At 44.4% G+C, this 21,089-nt stretch overlaps 1 protein-coding gene across 1 annotated transcript in view; it reads left to right on the forward strand.

The window, feature by feature from the left end:
- LOC121574161 (LIM/homeobox protein Lhx5-like) overlaps positions 1 to 21,089 on the forward strand; it is a 58,802-nt gene that overhangs the window by 10,068 nt on the left and 27,645 nt on the right. The window contains exon 4 of the mRNA XM_041886803.2: positions 1,056 to 1,221. Coding sequence (XP_041742737.1) covers positions 1,056 to 1,221 — 166 coding nt within the window. The remainder of the gene's footprint in view (positions 1 to 1,055; positions 1,222 to 21,089) is intronic.

Consider the following 21,089-nt stretch of genomic DNA (forward strand, 5'->3'; position numbering starts at 1 on the left):
CTGAATATTTTAGTGTCTGGGTTGGACTGTGAGATATGGACAGTGTCCATGTTTGTTAGTTTACCTCCACCGCCTCCATCCCACTTTGTTCATATTCCTCCCATTTCTCCAGTTATCTCATTTATATCTAAGTGGAGCTCCTTATTTCTATAGGTGATGTGCCTGAGAAAAGCTATTTTCTAGATTTGTTTCTATCTCTTTTAATCTATTTGCTGTGTTGAGACCGGTCTCAAGACAGCAAACAAACAAACAAAAAATCGTTGCAGAACGTACATAAAACGAGCAATGCATTCAACAACTACAGAATTATAATTCCTGTATGAGAATAAGCATAGTTAAATAGCACTCCAAGTCTGTGGAATGGACAATGTACAAATGGACAAAACAATTAAGGTCTGAAATGAAGGTGGATTTAATTTGATGGTGATTTGATTTGATGATGATTAGGAGTAGGCCTTGTCATTTTAACTACCTTGTAGTTTTTCATTTGTTTTTAATTCTCTGCAAAGTGTTTTGTAACACTAATGTGAAATGGATTATGAATACATCTGGTGAGGATTACTATCCATTGTAGACAAGAAATGAAATAAAGTTAGATTTGATTCGACTTTGATTACGACATTCTGTGTGCGTGACACGCTTGTCTAAAATGCAGTATAAATAAAGTTTGTTCATTCCGTGAAAATGAAAATGATCTAAAATCAAATAAAAATAGTTTTGAATCTTTCTCTTGGTCCTAGGTGTGTAACTATTTCCTCATAGATGTGATGTCATTTGATAACTCACTATCTCTTCCTCTCCGTCCTCATAGTTGTGATGTCATTTGATAATTCACTATCTCTTCCTCTCCGTCCTCATAGTTGTGATGTCATTTGATAACTCACTATCTCTTCCTCTCCGTCCTCATAGATGTGATGTCATTTGATAACTCACTATCTCTTCCTCTCCGTCCTCATAGATGTGATGTCATTTGATAACTCACTATCTCTTCCTCTCCGTCCTCATAGATGTGATGTCATTTGATAACTCACTATCTCTTCCTCTATGTCCTCTAGGTGTGGTTCCAGAACCGTCGGTCTAAGGAGCGGAGGATGAAGCAGCTGAGTGCTCTGGGGGCCCGGCGGCACGCCTTCTTCAGAGGGCCCCGGAGGATGAGGCCCCTGGGGGGACGACTGGAGGACCCAGACATACTGGGGCCTGGGGCCTACGGATATTACACAGGTAAGATACACTCCCTGTTTGAGTGGTAAAATACACTCACTGTTCATTGTCTTACATCAGACATTATGAATCTGTCGGGTTGGACTGCGTGTTGTGTAGGAATGACACCACCTGTTGGAAGACAATGCTCATTGTTAGCTTACAAGTGATCTTTGGTGAAGATTTTAGTGATACACAACACACAATTACCCCCAACATGGTTTTCGTCAGGAATGCCATTGCCCACCTCTGTGCTGCCCAGCTCTGTCTAAACTGCGGGGAGACAAGGGTGTCGACTGCTCATCAAGTGAACTACTGGAACAACATAGAGGAGTCTGAAATATAGAAGTGAAAATGAATGTTAAAATTAAGGCAGAGAATTCCTGAATGGGCTGAAGTGAACAACCACAGAATGATAAAAACAAGAGCATTTGTCAGTTGATTATCCCAACAGTACAAAGCTGAATAGAGATGTCTCTGAGGAATGAGTCCTATACTGCAGGGGTTCCCAAACATTTTCTTGCAATTCTATACATTTTTACATGTCTAATGTGTATTCATGTGATATTTGAGTGACTCAAACATTACAACAAAATCTATGAGCTAAAGAAACCTAGCTCAACAATGTTAGCTGACATGGCTGACAAGTGATACATAGCTCTCTCTAAGGTATGCAATGACTGACATGACAAGAGGGAAACTGATGATGCACTAGCCAATTTAGAAATTGCACCTTGTGCAGTCTACTATTACAACTTTCATGAGTAAGTTGAAAGCTGGACTATGTTCCATATTTTTTTATATATATAAATATATATATACAGTACCAGTCAAAAGTTTGGACACACCTACTTATTCAAGGGTTTTTCTTTATTTTTACTATTTTCTACATTGTAGAATAATAGTGAAGACATCAAAACTATGAAATAACACATATGGAATCATGTAGTAACCAAAAAACAAATCAAAATATGTTTTATATTTGAGATTCTTCAAAGTAGCCACCCTTTGCCTTGATGACAGCTTTGCACACTCTTGGCATTCTCTCAACCAGCTTCATGAGGAATGCTTTTCCAACAGTCTTGAAGGAGTTTCTACATATGCTGAGCACTTGTTGGCTGCTTTTCCTTCACTCTGCGGTCCAACTCATCCCAAACTATCTCAATTGGGTTAGGTTGGGTGATTGTGGAGGCCAGGTCATCTGATGCAGCACTCCATCATCCTTCTTGGTCAAATAGCCCTTATACAGCCTAGAGGTGTGTTTTCGGGTCATTGTCCTGTTGAAAAACAAATGATAGTCCCACTAAGCACAAACCAGATGGGATGGCGTATCGCTGCAGAATGCTGTGGTAGCCATGCTGGTTTAGTGTGCCTTGAATTCTAAATAAATCACAGACAGTGTCACCAGCAAAGCACCCCCACACCATCACACCTCCTCCACCATGCTTGATGGTGGGAACCACACATGCGGCGATGATCCGTTTCACCTACTCGGTCTCACAAAGACGGGGAAACTGCCGACCCCTCACGCCCCCAGGGGGTGCGCCCCACAGTTTGGGAACCACTGCTATACTGAAACAGAGCAGCGTCCGTCCACTGTAATACAAGGGAGCCTTGAACGATAGAACAAGGAGGGAGGGAGGGAAGGAGGGGGAGAGAGCAGAACAAAACCTTTATCCCTCGCTTCTAGCTCCCTCCGTTCTCAGCATTCCCTCTCTTTCGCCCTTTTGTGCCTTGGTGGAGCAGTGGCATAAGTATTAGCAGCACTACTCCCTCCATCCTTCTGGTCCTCTGCTGCTGCTGTGTGTTTGTGTGTGTGTTATTCTCACACCTCTCTCTCTATGCCCCTCCCCCCTCCCTTCCTGCGGCTGCTCCAGGTTCAGGTTGATTCTCAAGGTCTGTCGTAGCTAGCATGGTTCTGTTTGTGGGACTCAATAATTAGCTTGTTTATTTCGTTTGGAGGAAAAAAACTGGGTTTTCATTGCATTGATAAGCGGATTTATTCTTCCCCTCATTATCACAATTTGTAACATAAGGTTGGCGTGCTGCTGATGTCGTAATGTAAAGGGGAAACATTTCTCTGTCTTGTTAGAAACAAAGCATAATGAAACGCTGACTACATTTAACTGATCTTGACATAAAATGTGTGTGTGTGTCGCCAGATTGTCTATTTCAGTTGGATTAGGTAGCAAAAACAACATCATATACTATACATTAAACAAGACGTTCATATATTTGATGTGTTTGGTTAATTATTTGAGCTCTTTTCCTCTGTAATACTGACATAAAGAAGACACATTAAAGATCAAGAGTATGGTGCCTAACTGAAATGTAGAGCGGGTGATTTTCATTTCCTTTTTAGAGTTTAGTTGCTTTGAATAATAGAAGAAGAAAAATTCTAAAGTCAACTCACAAAACCCATTGCGTCCCTTCTCCTAGTACCAGTGAACAAAACCATTCCCTAACCCATTTCAACCCTTCTCCTAGTACCAGTGAACAAAACCATACCCTAACCCATTGTGTACCTTCTCCTAGTACCAGTGAACCAAACCATTCCTTAACCCATTTCTTCCCTTCTCCTAGTACCAGTGAACCATACCATTACCTAACCCATTTCGTCCCTTCTCCTTGTACCAGTGAACCAAACCATTCCCTAACCCATTAAGTCCTTTCTCCTAGTACAAGTGAACCAAACCATTCCCTAACCCATTTCGTCCCTTCTCCTAGTACAAGTGAACCAAACCATTCCCTAACCCTTTTCGTCCCTTTCCTAGTACCAGTGAACCAAACCATTCCCTAACCCATTTCGTCCCTACTCCTAGTATCAGTGAACCAAACCTTACCCTAACCCATTTCATCCCTTCTCCTAGTACCAGTGAACCAACCATTCCCTAACCCATTTCGTCCCTTCTACTAGTACCATTCCCTAACCCTTTTCGTCCCTTTCCTAGTACCAGTGAACCAAACCATTCCCTAACCCATTTTGTCTCTTCTCCTATTACAAGCAAACCAAACCATTCCTTAACCCATTTCTTCCCTTCTCCTAGTACCAGTGAACAAAACCATTCCATAACCCATTTCATCCCTTCTCCTAGTACCAGTGAACCAAACCATTCCATAACGCATTGCGTCCCCTACTCCGAATACCAGTGAACCAAACCATTCCCTAACCCATTGCGTCCTTTCTGCTGGTTCCAGTGAACCAAACCATTCCCTAACCCATTTCGTCCTTTCTCCTAGTGCCAGTGAACCACACCATTCCCTAACCCATTTTGTCCCTTCTCCTAGAATAATAGTGAAGACATCAAAACTATGAAATAACACATATGGAATCATGTAGTAACCAAAAAACAAATCAAAATATGTTTTATATTTGAGATTCTTCAAAGTAGCCACCCTTTGCCTTGATGACAGCTTTGCACACTCTTGCCATTCTCTCAACCAGCTTCATGAGGAATGCTTTTCCAACAGTCTTGAAGGAGTTTCTACATATGCTGAGCACTTGTTGGCTGCTTTTCCTTCACTCTGCGGTCCAACTCATCCCAAACTATCTCAATTGGGTTAGGTTGGGTGATTGTGGAGGCCAGGTCATCTGATGCAGCACTCCATCATCCTTCTTGGTCAAATAGCCCTTATACAGCCTAGAGGTGTGTTTCGGGTCATTGTCCTGTTGAAAAACAAATGATAGTCCCACTAAGCACAAACCAGATGGGATGGCGTATCGCTGCAGAATGCTGTGGTAGCCATGCTGGTTTAGTGTGCCTTGAATTCTAAATAAATCACAGACAGTGTCACCAGCAAAGCACCCCCACACCATCACACCTCCTCCACCTTGCTTGATGGTGGGAACCACACATGCGGCGATGATCCGTTCACCTACTCTGCGTCTCACAAAGACGAGGGAAACTGCCGACCCCTCACGCCCCCCAAGGGGTGCGCCCCACAGTTTGGGAACCACTGCTATACTGAAACAGAGCAGCGTCCGTCCACTGTAATACAAGGGAGCCTTGAACGATAGAACAAGGAGGGAGGGGAGGGAAGGAGGGGAGAGAGCAGAACAAAACCTTTATCCTCAGCTTCTAGCTCCCCTCCGTTCTCAGCATTCCTCTCTTTACGCCCTTTTGTGCCTTGGTGGAGCAGTGGCATAAGTATTAGCAGCACTACTCCCTCCATCCTTCTGGTCCTCTGCTGCTGCTGCTGTGTGTTTGTGTGTGTGTTATTCTCACACCTCTCTCTCTATGCCCCTCCCCCCTCCCTTCCTGCGGCTGCTCCAGGTTCAGGTTGATTCTCAAGGTCTGTCGTAGCTAGCATGGTTCTGTTTGTGGGACTCAATAATTAGCTTGTTTATTTCGTTTGGAGGAAAAAAAACTGGGTTTTCATTGCATTGATAGCGGATTTATTCTTCCCCTCATTATCACAATTTGTAACATAAGGTTGGCGTGCTGCTGATGTCGTAATGTAAAGGGGAAACATTTCTCTGTCTTGTTAGAAACAAAGCATAATGAAACGCTGACTACATTTAACTGATCTTGACATAAAATGTGTGTGTGTGTGCGCCAGATTGTCTATTTCAGTTGGATTAGGTAGCAAAAACAACATCATATACTATACATTAAACAAGACGTTCATATATTTGATGTGTTTCGGTTAATTATTTGAGCTCTTTTCCTCTGTAATACTGACATAAAGAAGACACATTAAAGATCAAGAGTATGGTGCCTAACTGAAATGTAGAGCGGGTGATTTTCATTTCCTTTTTAGAGTTTAGTTGCTTTGAATAATAGAAGAAGAAAAATTCTAAAGTCAACTCACAAAACCCATTGCGTCCCTTCTCCTAGTACCAGTGAACAAAACCATTCCCTAACCCATTTCAACCCTTCTCCTAGTACCAGTGAACAAAACCATACCCTAACCCATTGTGTACCTTCTCCTAGTACCAGTGAACCAAACCATTCCTTAACCCATTTCTTCCCTTCTCCTAGTACCAGTGAACCATACCATTACCTAACCCATTTCGTCCCTTCTCCTAGTACCAGTGAACCAAACCATTCCCTAACGCACTGCGTCTCTTCTCCCTAGTATCAGTGAACCAACCCATTCCCTAACCCATTTCATTCTTTCTCCTAGTACCTGTAGAACCATACCATTCCCCTAAACCATTTAGGCCCTTCTCCTAGTACCAGTGAACCAACCATTCCCTAACCCATTTCGTCCCTTCTACTAGTACCATTCCCTAACCCTTTTCGTCCCTTTCCTAGTACCAGTGAACCAAACCATTCCCTAACCCATTTTGTCTCTTCTCCTATTACAAGCAAACCAAACCATTCCTTAACCCTTTCTTCCCTTCTTCTAGTACCAGTGAACAAAACCATTCCATAACCCATTTCATCCCTTCTCCTAGTACCAGTGAACCAAACCATTCCATAACGCATTGCGTCCCTACTCCGAATACCAGTGAACCAAACCATTCCCTAACCCATTGCGTCCTTTCTGCTGGTTCCAGTGAACCAAACCATTCCCTAACCCATTTCGTCCTTTCTCCTAGTGCCAGTGAACCACACCATTCCCTAACCCATTTTGTCCCTTCTCCTAGTACCAGTGAACCAAACCATTCCTTAACCCATTTCTTCCCTTCTCTTAGTACCAGTGAACCAAACCATTCCCTAACCCATTGCGTCCCTTCTCCTAGTACCAGTGAACCAAACCATTCCCTAACCCATTTCGTCCTTTCTCCTAGTGCCAGTGAACCACACCATTCCCTAACCCATTTTGTCCCTTCTCCTAGTACCAGTGAACCAAACCATTCCTTAACCCATTTCTTCCCTTCTCATAGTACCAGTGAACCAAACCATTCCCAAACCCATTTCGTCCTTTCTCCTAGTACCATTGAACCAAACCATTCCGTAACCCATTTCGTCCCTTCTCCTAGTACCAGTTCACAAAACTATTCCCATTTCGTCCCTTCTTCTAGTACCAGTGAACCAAACAGTTCCCTAACCCATTTCTTCCCTTCTCCTAGTACCAGTGACCCATACCATTACCTAACCCATTTCGTCCTTTCTCCTAGCACCAGTGTACCAAACCGTTCCCTAACCCATTTATTCCCTTCTCCTAGTACCAGTGAACCAAACCGATCCCTAACCCATTGCGTCCCTTCTAGTACCAGTGAACCATACCATTACCTAACACATTTCATCCCTTCTCCTAGTACCAGTGAACCAAACAATTTATGTAACCCACTGCGTCCCTTCTCCTAGTATCAGTGAACCAAACCATTCCCTAACCCATTTCATCCTTTCTCCTAGTACCAGTGAACAAAAACCATTCCCTAACCCATTTCGTTCCTTCTCCTAGTATCAGTGAACCAACCACTCCGTAACCCATTTCGTCCCTTCTCCTAGTACCAGTGAAACATACCATTCTCTAACCCATTTTGGCCCTTCTCCTTGTACCAGTGAACCAAACCATTCATTAAGCCATTGGGTCCCTTCTCCTAGTACGAGTGAACCAACCATTCCCTAACCCATTTCGTCCCTTCTCCTAGTACCATTCCCTAACCCTTTTTGTCCCTTTCCTAGTACCAGTGAACCAAACCATTCCCTAACCCATTTCATCCCTTCTCCTAGTACCAGTGAACCAAACCATTCCTTAACCCAAATGCGTCCCTTCTCTTAGTACCAGTGAGCCAACCATTCCCTAACACATTGCGTCCTTTCTGCTGGTTCCAGTGAACCAAACCATTCCCTAACCCATTTTGTCCTTTCTCCTAGTGCCAGTGAACCACACCATTCCCTAACCCATTTTGTCCCTTCTCCTAGTACCAGTGAACCAAACCATTCCTTAATCCATTTCATCCCTTCTCCTAGTACCAGTGAACCAAACCATTCTTTAACCCAAATGTGTCCCTTCTTTTAGTACCAGTGAGCCAACCATTCCCTAACACATCTCTTCCCTTCTCCTAGTACCAGTGAACAAAACCATTCCATTACCCATTTCGGCCCTTCTCCTAGTACCAGTGAACCAAACCATTCTTAACCCATTGGGTCCCTTCCCCTAGAACCAGTGAACCAACCATTCCCTAACCCATTTCGGCCCTTCTCCTAGTACAAGTGAACCAAACCATTCCCTAAACCTTTTCGTCCCTTTCCTAGTACCAGTGACCAAAACATTCCCCTAACCCATTGCGTCCCTACTCCTAGTATCAGTGAACCAAACCATACCCTAACCCATTTCATCCCTTCTCCTATTATCAGTGAACCAAACCATTCCCTAACCCATTTTGTCACTTCTCCTAGTACCAGTGAACCAAACCGTTCCCCTAAACCATTGCGTCCCTTCTCCTAGTACCAGTGAACCAAACCATTCCCCTAACCCATTTCTTCCTTTCTCCTAGTACCAGTGAACATAACCATTCCCTAACACATTTCTTCCCTTCTCCTAGTACCAGTGAACAAAACCATTCCATAACCCATTTCTTCCCTTCTCGTAGTACCAGTGAACAAAACCATTCCATAACCCATTGCGTCCCTTCTCCTAGTACCAGTGAACCAAACCATTCCCTAACCCATTTCGTCCCTTCTCCTAGTACCAGTGAACCAAACCATTCCCTAACCCATTTCGTCCCTTCTCCTAGTACCAGTGAACAAAACCATTCCCTAACCCATTTCGTCCCTTCTCCTAGTACCAGTGAAACAAACCGTTCCCTAACCCATTTCGTCCCTTCTCCTAGTACCAGTGAACAAAACCATACCCTAACCCATTGTGTACCTTCTCCTAGTACCAGTGAACCAAACCGTTCCTTAACCCATTTCTTCCCTTCTCCTAGTATCAGTGAACCAACCCATTCCCTAACCCATTTCATTCTTTCTCCTAGTACCAGTGAACAAAAACCATTCCCTAACACATTTTGTCCCTTCTCCTAGTACCTGTGAACCATACAATTCCCTAACACATTTTGGCCCTTCTCCTAGTACCAGTGAACCAAACCATTCCCTAACCCATTAAGTCCTTTCTCCTAGTACAAGTGAACCAAACCATTCCCTAACCCATTTCGTCCCTTCTCCTAGTACAAGTGAACCAAACCATTCCCTAACCCTTTTCGTCCCTTTCCTAGTACCAGTGAACCAAACCATTCCCTAACTCCATTTCGTCCCTACTCCTAGTATCAGTGAACCAAACCTTACCTAACCCATTTCATCCCTTCTCCTAGTACCAGTGAACCAACCATTCCCTAACCCATTTCGTCCCTTCTACTAGTACCATTCCCTAACCCTTTTCGGTCCCTTTCCTAGTACCAGTGAACCAAACCATTCCCTAACCCATTTTGTCTCTTCTCCTATTACAAGCAAACCAAACCATTCCTTAACCCATTTCTTCCCTTCTCCTAGTACCAGTGAACAAAACCATTCCATAACCCATTTCATCCCTTCTCCCTAGTACCAGTGAACCAAACCATTCCATAACGCATTGCGTCCCTACTCCGAATACCAGTGAACCAAACCATTCCCTAACCCATTGCGTCCTTTCTGCTGGTTCCAGTGAACCAAACCATTCCCTAACCCATTTCGTCCTTTCTCCTAGTGCCAGTGAACCACACCATTCCCTAACCCATTTTGTCCCTTCTCCTAGAATAATAGTGAAGACATCAAAACTATGAAATAACACATATGGAATCATGTAGTAACCCAAAAAACAAATCAAAATATGTTTTATATTTGAGATTCTTCAAAGTAGCCACCCTTTGCCTTGATGACAGCTTTGCACACTCTTGCCATTCTCTCAACCAGCTTCATGAGGAATGCTTTTCCAACAGTCTTGAAGGAGTTTCTACATATGCTGAGCACTTGTTGGCTGCTTTTCCTTCACTCTGCGGTCCAACTCATCCCAAACTATCTCAATTGGGTTAGGTTGGGTGATTGTGGAGGCCAGGTCATCTGATGCAGCACTCCATCATCCTTCTTGGTCAAATAGCCCTTATACAGCCTAGAGGTGTGTTTCGGGTCATTGTCCTGTTGAAAAACAAATGATAGTCCCACTAAGCACAAACCAGATGGGATGGCGTATCGCTGCAGAATGCTGTGGTAGCCATGCTGGTTTAGTGTGCCTTGAATTCTAAATAAATCACAGACAGTGTCACCAGCAAAGCACCCCCACACCATCACACCTCCTCCACCTTGCTTGATGGTGGGAACCACACATGCGGCGATGATCCGTTCACCTACTCTGCGTCTCACAAAGACAGGGAAACTGCCGACCCCTCACGCCCCCAGGGGTGCGCCCACAGTTTGGGAACCACTGCTATACTGAAACAGAGCAGCGTCCGTCCACTGTAATACAAGGGAGCCTTGAACGATAGAACAAGGAGGGAGGGAGGGAAGGAGGGGAGAGAGCAGAACAAAACCTTTATCCCTCGCTTCTAGCTCCCTCCGTTCCTCAGCATTCCTCTCTTTACGCCCCTTTTGTGCCTTGGTGGAGCAGTGGCATAAGTATTAGCAGCACTTACTCCCTCCATCCTTCTGGTCCTCTGCTGCTGCTGCTGTGTGTTTGTGTGTGTGTTATTCTCACACCTCTCTCTCTATGCCCCTCCCCCTCCCTTCCTGCGGCTGCTCCAGGTTCAGGTTGATTCTCAAGGTCTGTCGTAGCTAGCATGGTTCTGTTTGTGGGACTCAATAATTAGCTTGTTTATTTCGTTTGGAGGAAAAAAAACTGGGTTTTCATTGCATTGATAGCGGATTTATTCTTCCCCTCATTATCACAATTTGTAACATAAGGTTGGCGTGCTGCTGATGTCGTAATGTAAAGGGGAAACATTTCTCTGTCTTGTTAGAAACAAAGCATAATGAAACGCTGACTACATTTAACTGATCTTGACATAAAATGTGTGTGTGTGTGCGCCAGATTGTCTATTTCAGTTGGATTAGGTAGCAAAAACAACATCATATACTATACATAAAACAAGACGTTCATATATTTGATGTGTTTCGGTTAATTATTTGAGCTCTTTTCCTCTGTAATACTGACATAAAGAAGACACATTAAAGATCAAGAGTATGGTGCCTAACTGAAATGTAGAGCGGGTGATTTTCATTTCCTTTTTAGAGTTTAGTTGCTTTGAATAATAGAAGAAGAAAAATTCTAAAGTCAACTCACAAAAAGGCCCATTGCGTCCCTTCTCCTAGTACCAGTGAACAAAACCATTCCCTAACCCATTTCAACCCTTCTCCTAGTACCAGTGAACAAAACCATACCCTAACCCATTGTGTGCCTTCTCCTAGTACCAGTGAACCAAACCATTCCTTAACCCATTTCTTCCCTTCTCCTAGTACCAGTGAACCATACCATTACCTAACCCATTTCGTCCCTTCTCCTAGTACCAGTGAACCAAACCATTCCCTAACGCACTCGTCCCTTCTCCTAGTATCAGTGAACCAACCCATTCCCTAACCCATTTCATTCTTTCTCCTAGTACCTGTGAACCATACCATTCCCTAAACCATTTAGGCCCTTCTCCTAGTACCAGTGAACCAAACCATTCCCTAACCCATTTCGTCCCTTCTACTAGTACCATTCCCTAACCCTTTTAGTCCCTTTCCTAGTACCAGTGAACCAAACCATTCCCTAACCCATTTTGTCTCTTCTCCTATTACAAGCAAACCAAACCATTCCTTAACCCTTTCTTCCCTTCTTCTAGTACCAGTGAACAAAACCATTCCATAACCCATTTCATCCCTTCTCCTAGTACCAGTGAACCAAACCATTCCATAACGCATTGCGTCCCTACTCCGAATACCAGTGAACCAAACCATTCCCTAACCCATTGCGTCCTTTCTGCTGGTTCCAGTGAATCAAACCATTCCCTAACCCATTTCGTCCCTTTCTCCTAGTGCCAGTGAACCACACCATTCCCTAACCCATTTTGTCCCTTCTCCTAGTACCAGTGAACCAAACCATTCCTTAACCCATTTCTTCCCTTCTCTTAGTACCAGTGAACCAAACCATTCCCTAACCCATTGCGTCCCTTCTCCTAGTACCAGTGAACCAAACCATTCCCTAACCCATTTCGTCCTTTCTCCTAGTGCCAGTGAACCACACCATTCCCCTAACCCATTTTGTCCCTTCTCCTAGTACCAGTGAACCAAACCATTCCTTAACCCATTTCTTCCCTTCTCATAGTACCAGTGAACCAAACCATTCCCAAACCCATTTCGTCCTTTCTCCTAGTACCATTGAACCAAACCATTCCGTAACCCATTTCGTCCCTTCTCCTAGTACCAGTTCACAAAACTATTCCCATTTCGTCCCTTCTTCTAGTACCAGTGAACCAAACAGTTCCCCTAACCCATTTCTTCCCTTCTCCTAGTACCAGTGACCCATACCATTACCTAACCCATTTCGTCCTTTCTCCTAGCACCAGTGTACCAAACCGTTTCCCCTAACCCATTTATTCCCTTCTCCTAGTACCAGTGAACCAAACCGATCCCCTAACCCATTTCGTCCCCTTCTAGTACCAGTGAACCATACCATTACCTAACACATTTCATCCCTTCTCCTAGTACCAGTGAACCAAACAATTTATGTAACCCATTTCGTCCCTTCTCCTAGTATCAGTGAACCAAACCGTTCCCTAACCCATTTCATCCTTTCTCCTAGTACCAGTGAACAAAAACCATTCCCTAACCCATTTTGTTTCCTTCTCCTAGTATCAGTGAACCAACCACTCCGTAACCCATTTCGTCCCTTCTCCTAGTACCAGTGAAACATACCATTCTCTAACCCATTTTGGCCCTTCTCCTTGTACCAGTGAACCAAACCATTCATTAAGCCATTGGGTCCCTTCTCCTAGTACGAGTGAACCAACCATTCCCTAACCCATTTCGTCCCTTCTCCTAGTACCATTCCCTAACCCTTTTTGTCCCTTTCCTAGTACCAGTGAACCAAACCATTCCCTAACCCATTTCATCCCTTCTCCTAGTACCAGTGAACCAAACCATTCCCTTAACCCAAATCGTCCCTTCTCTTAGTACCAGTGAGCCAACCATTCCTAACACATTGCGTCCTTTCTGCTGGTTCCAGTGAACCACACCATTCCCTAACCCATTTTGTCCCTTCTCCTAGTACCAGTGAACCAAACCATTCCTTAACCCATTTCTTCCCTTCTCTTAGTACCAGTGAACCAAACCATTCCCTAACCCATTGCGTCCCTTCTCCTAGTACCAGTGAACCAAACCATTCCCTAACCCATTTTCGTCCTTTCTCCTAGTGCCAGTGAACCACACCATTCCCTAACCCATTTTGTCCCTTCTCCTAGTACCAGTGAACCAAACCATTCCTTAACCCATTTCTTCCCTTCTCATAGTACCAGTGAACCAAACCATTCCCAAACCCATTTCGATCCTTTCTCCTAGTACCATTGAACCAAACCATTCCGTAACCCATTTCGTCCCTTCTCCTAGTACCAGTTCACAAAACTATTCCCATTTCGTCCCTTCTTCTAGTACCAGTGAACCAAACAGTTCCCTAACCCATTTCTTCCCTTCTCCTAGTACCAGTGACCCATACCATTACCTAACCCATTTCGTCCTTTCTCCTAGCACCAGTGTACCAAACCGTTCCCTAACCCATTTATTCCCTTCTCCTAGTACCAGTGAACCAAACCGATCCCTAACCCATTGCGTCCCTTCTAGTACCAGTGAACCATACCATTACCTAACACATTTCATCCCTTCTCCTAGTACCAGTGAACCAAACAATTTATGTAACCCACTGCGTCCCTTCTCCTAGTATCAGTGAACCAAACCATTCCCCTAACCCATTTCATCCTTTCTCCTAGTACCAGTGAACAAAAACCATTCCCCTAACCCATTTCGTTCCTTCTCCTAGTATCAGTGAACCAACCACTCCGTAACCCATTTCGTCCCTTCTCCTAGTACCAGTGAAACATACCATTCTCTAACCCATTTTGGCCCTTCTCCTTGTACCAGTGAACCAAACCATTCATTAAGCCATTGGGTCCCTTCTCCTAGTACGAGTGAACCAACCATTCCCTAACCCATTTCGTCCCTTCTCCTAGTACCATTCCCTAACCCTTTTGTCCCTTTCCTAGTACCAGTGAACCAAACCATTCCCTAACCCATTTCATCCCTTCTCCTAGTACCAGTGAACCAAACCATTCCCTTAACCCAAATGTGCGTCCCTTCTCTTAGTACCAGTGAGCCAACCATTCCTAACACATTGCGTCCTTTCTGCTGGTTCCAGTGAACCAAACCATTCCCCTAACCCATTTTGTCCTTTCTCCTAGTGCCAGTGAACCACACCATTCCCTAACCCATTTTGTCCCTTCTCCTAGTACCAGTGAACCAAACCATTCCTTAATCCATTTCATCCCTTCTCCTAGTACCAGTGAACCAAACCATTCTTTAACCCAAATGTGTCCCTTCTTTTAGTACCAGTGAGCCAACCATTCCCTAACACATCTCTTCCCTTCTCCTAGTACCAGTGAACAAAACCATTCCATTACCCATTTCGGCCCTTCTCCTAGTACCAGTGAACCAAACCATTCCTTAACCCATTGGGTCCCTTCCCCTAGAACCAGTGAACCAACCATTCCCTAACCCATTTCGGCCCTTCTCCTAGTACAAGTGAACCAAACCATTCCCTAAACCTTTTCGTCCCTTTCCTAGTACCAGTGACCAAAACATTCCCTAACCCATTGCGTCCCTACTCCTAGTATCAGTGAACCAAACCATACCCTAACCCATTTCATCCCTTCTCCTATTATCAGTGAACCAAACCATTCCCTAACCCATTTTGTCACTTCTCCTAGTACCAGTGAACCAAACCGTTCCCTAAACCATTGCGTCCCTTCTCCTAGTACCAGTGAACCAAACCATTCCCTAACCCATTTCTTCCTTTCTCCTAGTACCAGTGAACATAACCATTCCCTAACACATTTCTTCCCTTCTCCTAGTACCAGTGAACAAAACCATTCCATAACCCATTTCTTCCCTTCTCCTAGTACCAGTGAACAAAACCATTCCATAACCCATTGTCCCTTCTCCTAGTACCAGTGAACCAAACCATTCCCTAACCCATTTCGTCCCTTCTCCTAGTACCAGTGAACCAAACCATTCCCTAACCCATTTCGTCCCTTCTCCTAGTACCAGTGAACAAAACCATTCCCTAACCCATTTCGTCCCTTCTCCTAGTACCAGTGAAACAAACCGTTCCCTAACCCATTTCGTCCCTTCTCCTAGTACCAGTGAACAAAACCATACCCTAACCCATTGTGTACCTTCTCCTAGTACCAGTGAACCAAACCGTTCCTTAACCCATTTCTTCCCTTCTCCTAGTATCAGTGAACCAACCCATTCCCTAACCCATTTCATTCTTTCTCCTAGTACCAGTGAACAAAAACCATTCCCTAACACATTTTGTCCCTTCTCCTAGTACCTGTGAACCATACAATTCCTAACACATTTTGGCCCTTCTCCTAGTACCAGTGAACCAAACCATTCCCTAACCCATTAAGTCCTTTCTCCTAGTACAAGTGAACCAAACCATTCCCTAACCCATTTCGTCCCTTCTCCTAGTACAAGTGAACCAAACCATTCCCTAACCCTTTTTGTCCCTTTTCCTAGTACCAGTGAACCAAACCATTCCCTAACCCATTTCGTCCCTACTCCTAGTATCAGTGAACCAAACCTTACCCTAACCCATTTCATCCCTTCTCCTAGTACCAGTGAACCAACCATTCCCTAACCCATTTCGTCCCTTCTACTAGTACCATTCCCTAACCCTTTTCGTCCCTTTCCTAGTACCAGTGAACCAAACCATTCCCTAACCCATTTTGTCTCTTCTCCTATTACAAACAAACCAAACCATTCCTTAACCCATTTCTTCCCTTCTCCTAGTACCAGTGAACAAAACCATTCCATAACCCATTTCATCCCTTCTCCTAGTACCAGTGAACCAAACCATTCCATAGCATTGCGTCCCTACTCCGAATACCAGTGAACCAAACCATTCCCCTAACCCATTGCGTCCTTTCTGCTGGTTCCAGTGAACCAAACCATTCCCTAACCCATTTCGTCCTTTCTCCTAGTGCCAGTGAACCACACCATTCCCTAACCCATTTTGTCCCTTCTCCTAGAATAATAGTGAAGACATCAAAACTATGAAATAACACATATGGAATCATGTAGTAACCAAAACAAATCAAAATATGTTTTATATTTGAGATTCTTCAAAGTAGCCACCCTTTGCCTTGATGACAGCTTTGCACACTCTTGCCATTCTCTCAACCAGCTTCATGAGGAATGCTTTTCCAACAGTCTTGAAGGAGTTTCTACATATGCTGAGCACTTGTTGGCTGCTTTTCCTTCACTCTGCGGTCCAACTCATCCCAAACTATCTCAATTGGGTTAGGTTGGGTGATTGTGGAGGCCAGGTCATCTGATGCAGCACTCCATCATCCTTCTTGGTCAAATAGCCCTTATACAGCCTAGAGGTGTGTTTCGGGTCATTGTCCTGTTGAAAAACAAATGATAGTCCCACTAAGCACAAACCAGATGGGATGGCGTATCGCTGCAGAATGCTGTGGTAGCCATGCTGGTTTAGTGTGCCTTGAATTCTAAATAAATCACAGACAGTGTCACCAGCAAAGCACCCCCACACCATCACACCTCCTCCACCTTGCTTGATGGTGGGAACCACACATGCGGCGATGATCCGTTCACCTACTCTGCGTCTCACAAAGACGAGGGAAACTGCCGACCCCTCACGCCCCCCAGGGGGTGCGCCCCACAGTTTGGGAACCACTGCTATACTGAAACAGAGCAGCGTCCGTCCACTGTAATACAAGGGGCCTTGAACGATAGAACAAGGAGGAGGGAGGGAGGAGGGGAGAGAGCAGAACAAAACCTTTATCCCTCGCTTCTAGCTCCCTCCGTTCTCAGCATTCCTCTCTTTACGCCCTTTTGTGCCTTGGTGGAGCAGTGGCATAAGTATTAGCAGCATTACTCCCTCCATCCTTCTGGTCCTCTGCTGCTGCTGCTGTGTGTTTGTGTGTGTGTTATTCTCACACCTCTCTCTCTATGCCCCTCCCCCTCCCTTCCTGCGGCTGCTCCAGGTTCAGGTTGATTCTCAAGGTCTGTCGTAGCTAGCATGGTTCTGTTTGTGGGACTCAATAATTAGCTTGTTTATTTCGTTTGGAGGAAAAAAAACTGGGTTTTCATTGCATTGATAGCGGATTTATTCTTCCCCTCATTATCACAATTTGTAACATAAGGTTGGCGTGCTGCTGATGTCGTAATGTGAAGGAAACATTTCTCTGTCTTGTTAGAAACAAAGCATAATGAAACGCTGACTACATTTAACTGATCTTGACATAAAATGTGTGTGTGTGCGCCAGATTGTCTATTTCAGTTGGATTAGGTAGCAAAAACAACATCATATACTATACATAAAACAAGACGTTCATATATTTGATGTGTTTCGGTTAATTATTTGAGCTCTTTTCCTCTGTAATACTGACATAAAGAAGACACATTAAAGATCAAGAGTATGGTGCCTAACTGAAATGTAGAAGTGGGTGATTTTCATTTCCTTTTTAGAGTTTAGTTGCTTTGAATAATAGAAGAAGAAAAATTCTAAAGTCAACTCACAAAACCCATTACGTCCCTTCTCCTAGTACCAGTGAACAAAACCATTCCCTAACCCATTTCAACCCTTCTCCTAGTACCAGTGAACAAAACCATACCCTAACCCATTGTGTACCTTCTCCTAGTACCAGTGAACCAAACCATTCCTTAACCCATTTCTTCCTTCTCCTAGTACCAGTGAACCATACCATTACCTAACCCATTTCGTCCCTTCTCCTAGTACCAGTGAACCAAACCATTCCCTAATGCACTCGTCCCTTCTCCTAGTATCAGTGAACCAACCCATTCCCTAACCCATTTCATTCTTTCTCCTAGTACCTGTGAACCATACCATTCCCCTAAACCATTTAGGCCCTTCTCCTAGTACCAGTGAACCAACCATTCCCTAACCCATTTCGTCCCTTCTACTAGTACCATTCCCTAACCCTTTTGGTCCTTTCCTAGTACCAGTGAACCAAACCATTCCCTAACCCATTTTGTCTCTTCTCCTATTACAAGCAAACCAAACCATTCCTTAACCCTTTCTTCCCTTCTTCTAGTACCAGTGAACAAAACCATTCCATAACCCGTTTCATCCCTTCTCCTAGTACCAGTGAACCAAACCATTCCATAACGCATTGCGTCCCTACTCCGAATACCAGTGAACCAAACCATTCCCCTAACCCATTGCGTCCTTTCTGCTGGTTCCAGTGAACCAAACCATTCCCTAACCCATTTCGTCCTTTCTCCTAGTGCCAGTGAACCACACCATTCCCCTAACCCATTTTGTCCCTTCTCCTAGTACCAGTGAACCAAACCATTCCTTAACCCATTTCTTCCCTTCTCTTAGTACCAGTGAACCAAACCATTCCCTAACCCATTGCGTCCCTTCTCCTAGTACCAGTGAACCAAACCATTCCCTAACCCATTTCGTCCTTTCTCCTAGTGCCAGTGAACCACACCATTCCCCTAACCCATTTTGTCCCTTCTCCTAGTACCAGTGAACCAAAACCATTCCTTAACCCATTTCTTCCCTTCTCATAGTACCAGTGAACCAAACCATTCCCAAACCCATTTCGTCCTTTCTCCTAGTACCATTGAACCAAACCATTCCGTAACCCATTTCGTCCCTTCTCCTAGTACCAGTTCACAAAACTATTCCCATTTCGTCCCTTCTTCTAGTACCAGTGAACCAAACAGTTCCCTAACCCATTTCTTCCTTCTCCTAGTACCAGTGACCCATACCATTACCTAACCCATTTCGTCCTTTCTCCTAGCACCAGTGTACCAAACCGTTCCCTAACCCATTTATTCCTTCTCCTAGTACCAGTGAACCAAACCGATCCCTAACCCATTGCGTCCTTCTAGTACCAGTGAACCATACCATTACCTAACACATTTCATCCCTTCTCCTAGTACCAGTGAACCAAACAATTTATGTAACCCACTGCGTCCCTTCTCCTAGTATCAGTGAACCAAACCATTCCCTAACCCATTTCATCCTTTCTCCTAGTACCAGTGAACAAAAACCATTCCCTAACCCATTTCGTTCCTTCTCCTAGTATCAGTGAACCAACCACTCCGTAACCCATTTCGTCCCTTCTCCTAGTACCAGTGAAACATACCATTCTCTAACCCATTTTGGCCCTTCTCCTTGTACCAGTGAACCAAACCATTCATTAAGCCATTGGGTCCCTTCTCCTAGTACGAGTGAACCAACCATTCCCTAACCCATTTCGTCCCTTCTCCTAGTACCATTCCCTAACCCCTTTTTTGTCCCTTTCCTAGTACCAGTGAACCAAACCATTCCCCTAACCCATTTCATCCCTTCTCCTAGTACCAGTGAACCAAACCATTCCTTAACCCAAATGCGTCCCTTCTCTTAGTACCAGTGAGCCAACCATTCCCTAACACATTGCGTCCTTTCTGCTGGTTCCAGTGAACCAAACCATTCCCCTAACCCATTTTGTCCTTTCTCCTAGTGCCAGTGAACCACACCATTCCCTAACCCATTTTGTCCCTTCTCCTAGTACCAGTGAACCAAACCATTGCCTTAATCCATTTCATCCCTTCTCCTAGTACCAGTGAACCAAACCATTCTTTAACCCAAATGTGTCCCTTCTTTTAGTACCAGTGAGCCAACCATTCCCTAACACATCTCTTCCTTCTCCTAGTACCAGTGAACAAAACCATTCCATTACCCATTTCGGCCCTTCTCCTAGTACCAGTGAACCAAACCATTCCTTAACCCATTGGGTCCCTTCCCCTAGAACCAGTGAACCAACCATTCCCTAACCCATTTCGGCCCTTCTCCTAGTACAAGTGAACCAAACCATTCCCTAAACCTTTTCCGTCCCTTTCCTAGTACCAGTGACCAAAACATTCCCTAACCCATTGCGTCCCTACTCCTAGTATCAGTGAACCAAACCATACCCTAACCCATTTCATCCCTTCTCCTATTATCAGTGAACCAAACCATTCCCTAACCCATTTTGTCACTTCTCCTAGTACCAGTGAACCAAACCGTTCCCTAAACCATTGCGTCCCTTCTCCTAGTACCAGTGAACCAAACCATTCCCTAACCCATTTCTTCCTTTCTCCTAGTACCAGTGAACATAACCATTCCCTAACACATTTCTTCCCTTCTCCTAGTACCAGTGAACAAAACCATTCCATAACCCATTTCTTCCCTTCTCCTAGTACCAGTGAACAAAACCATTCCATAACCCATTGCGTCCCTTCTCCTAGTACCAGTGAACCAAACCATTCCCTAACCCATTTCGTCCCTTCTCCTAGTACCAGTGAACCAAACCATTCCCTAACCCATTTCGTCCCTTCTCCTAGTACCAGTGAACAAAACCATTCCCTAACCCATTTCGTCCCTTCTCCTAGTACCAGTGAAACAAACCGTTCCCTAACCCATTTCGTCCCTTCTCCTAGTACCAGTGAACAAAACCATACCCTAACCCATTGTGTACCTTCTCCTAGTACCAGTGAACCAAACCGTTCCTTAACCCATTTCTTCCCTTCTCCTAGTATCAGTGAACCAACCCATTCCCTAACCCATTTCATTCTTTCTCCTAGTACCAGTGAACAAAAACCATTCCCTAACACATTTTGTCCCTTCTCCTAGTACCTGTGAACCATACAATTCCCTAACACATTTTGGCCCTTCTCCTAGTACCAGTGAACCAAACCATTCCCTAACCCATTAAGTCCTTTCTCCTAGTACAAGTGAACCAAACCATTCCC

Source organism: Coregonus clupeaformis, chromosome 9, assembly GCF_020615455.1.
Source record: "Coregonus clupeaformis isolate EN_2021a chromosome 9, ASM2061545v1, whole genome shotgun sequence".
NCBI lineage: Eukaryota > Metazoa > Chordata > Actinopteri > Salmoniformes > Salmonidae > Coregonus > Coregonus clupeaformis.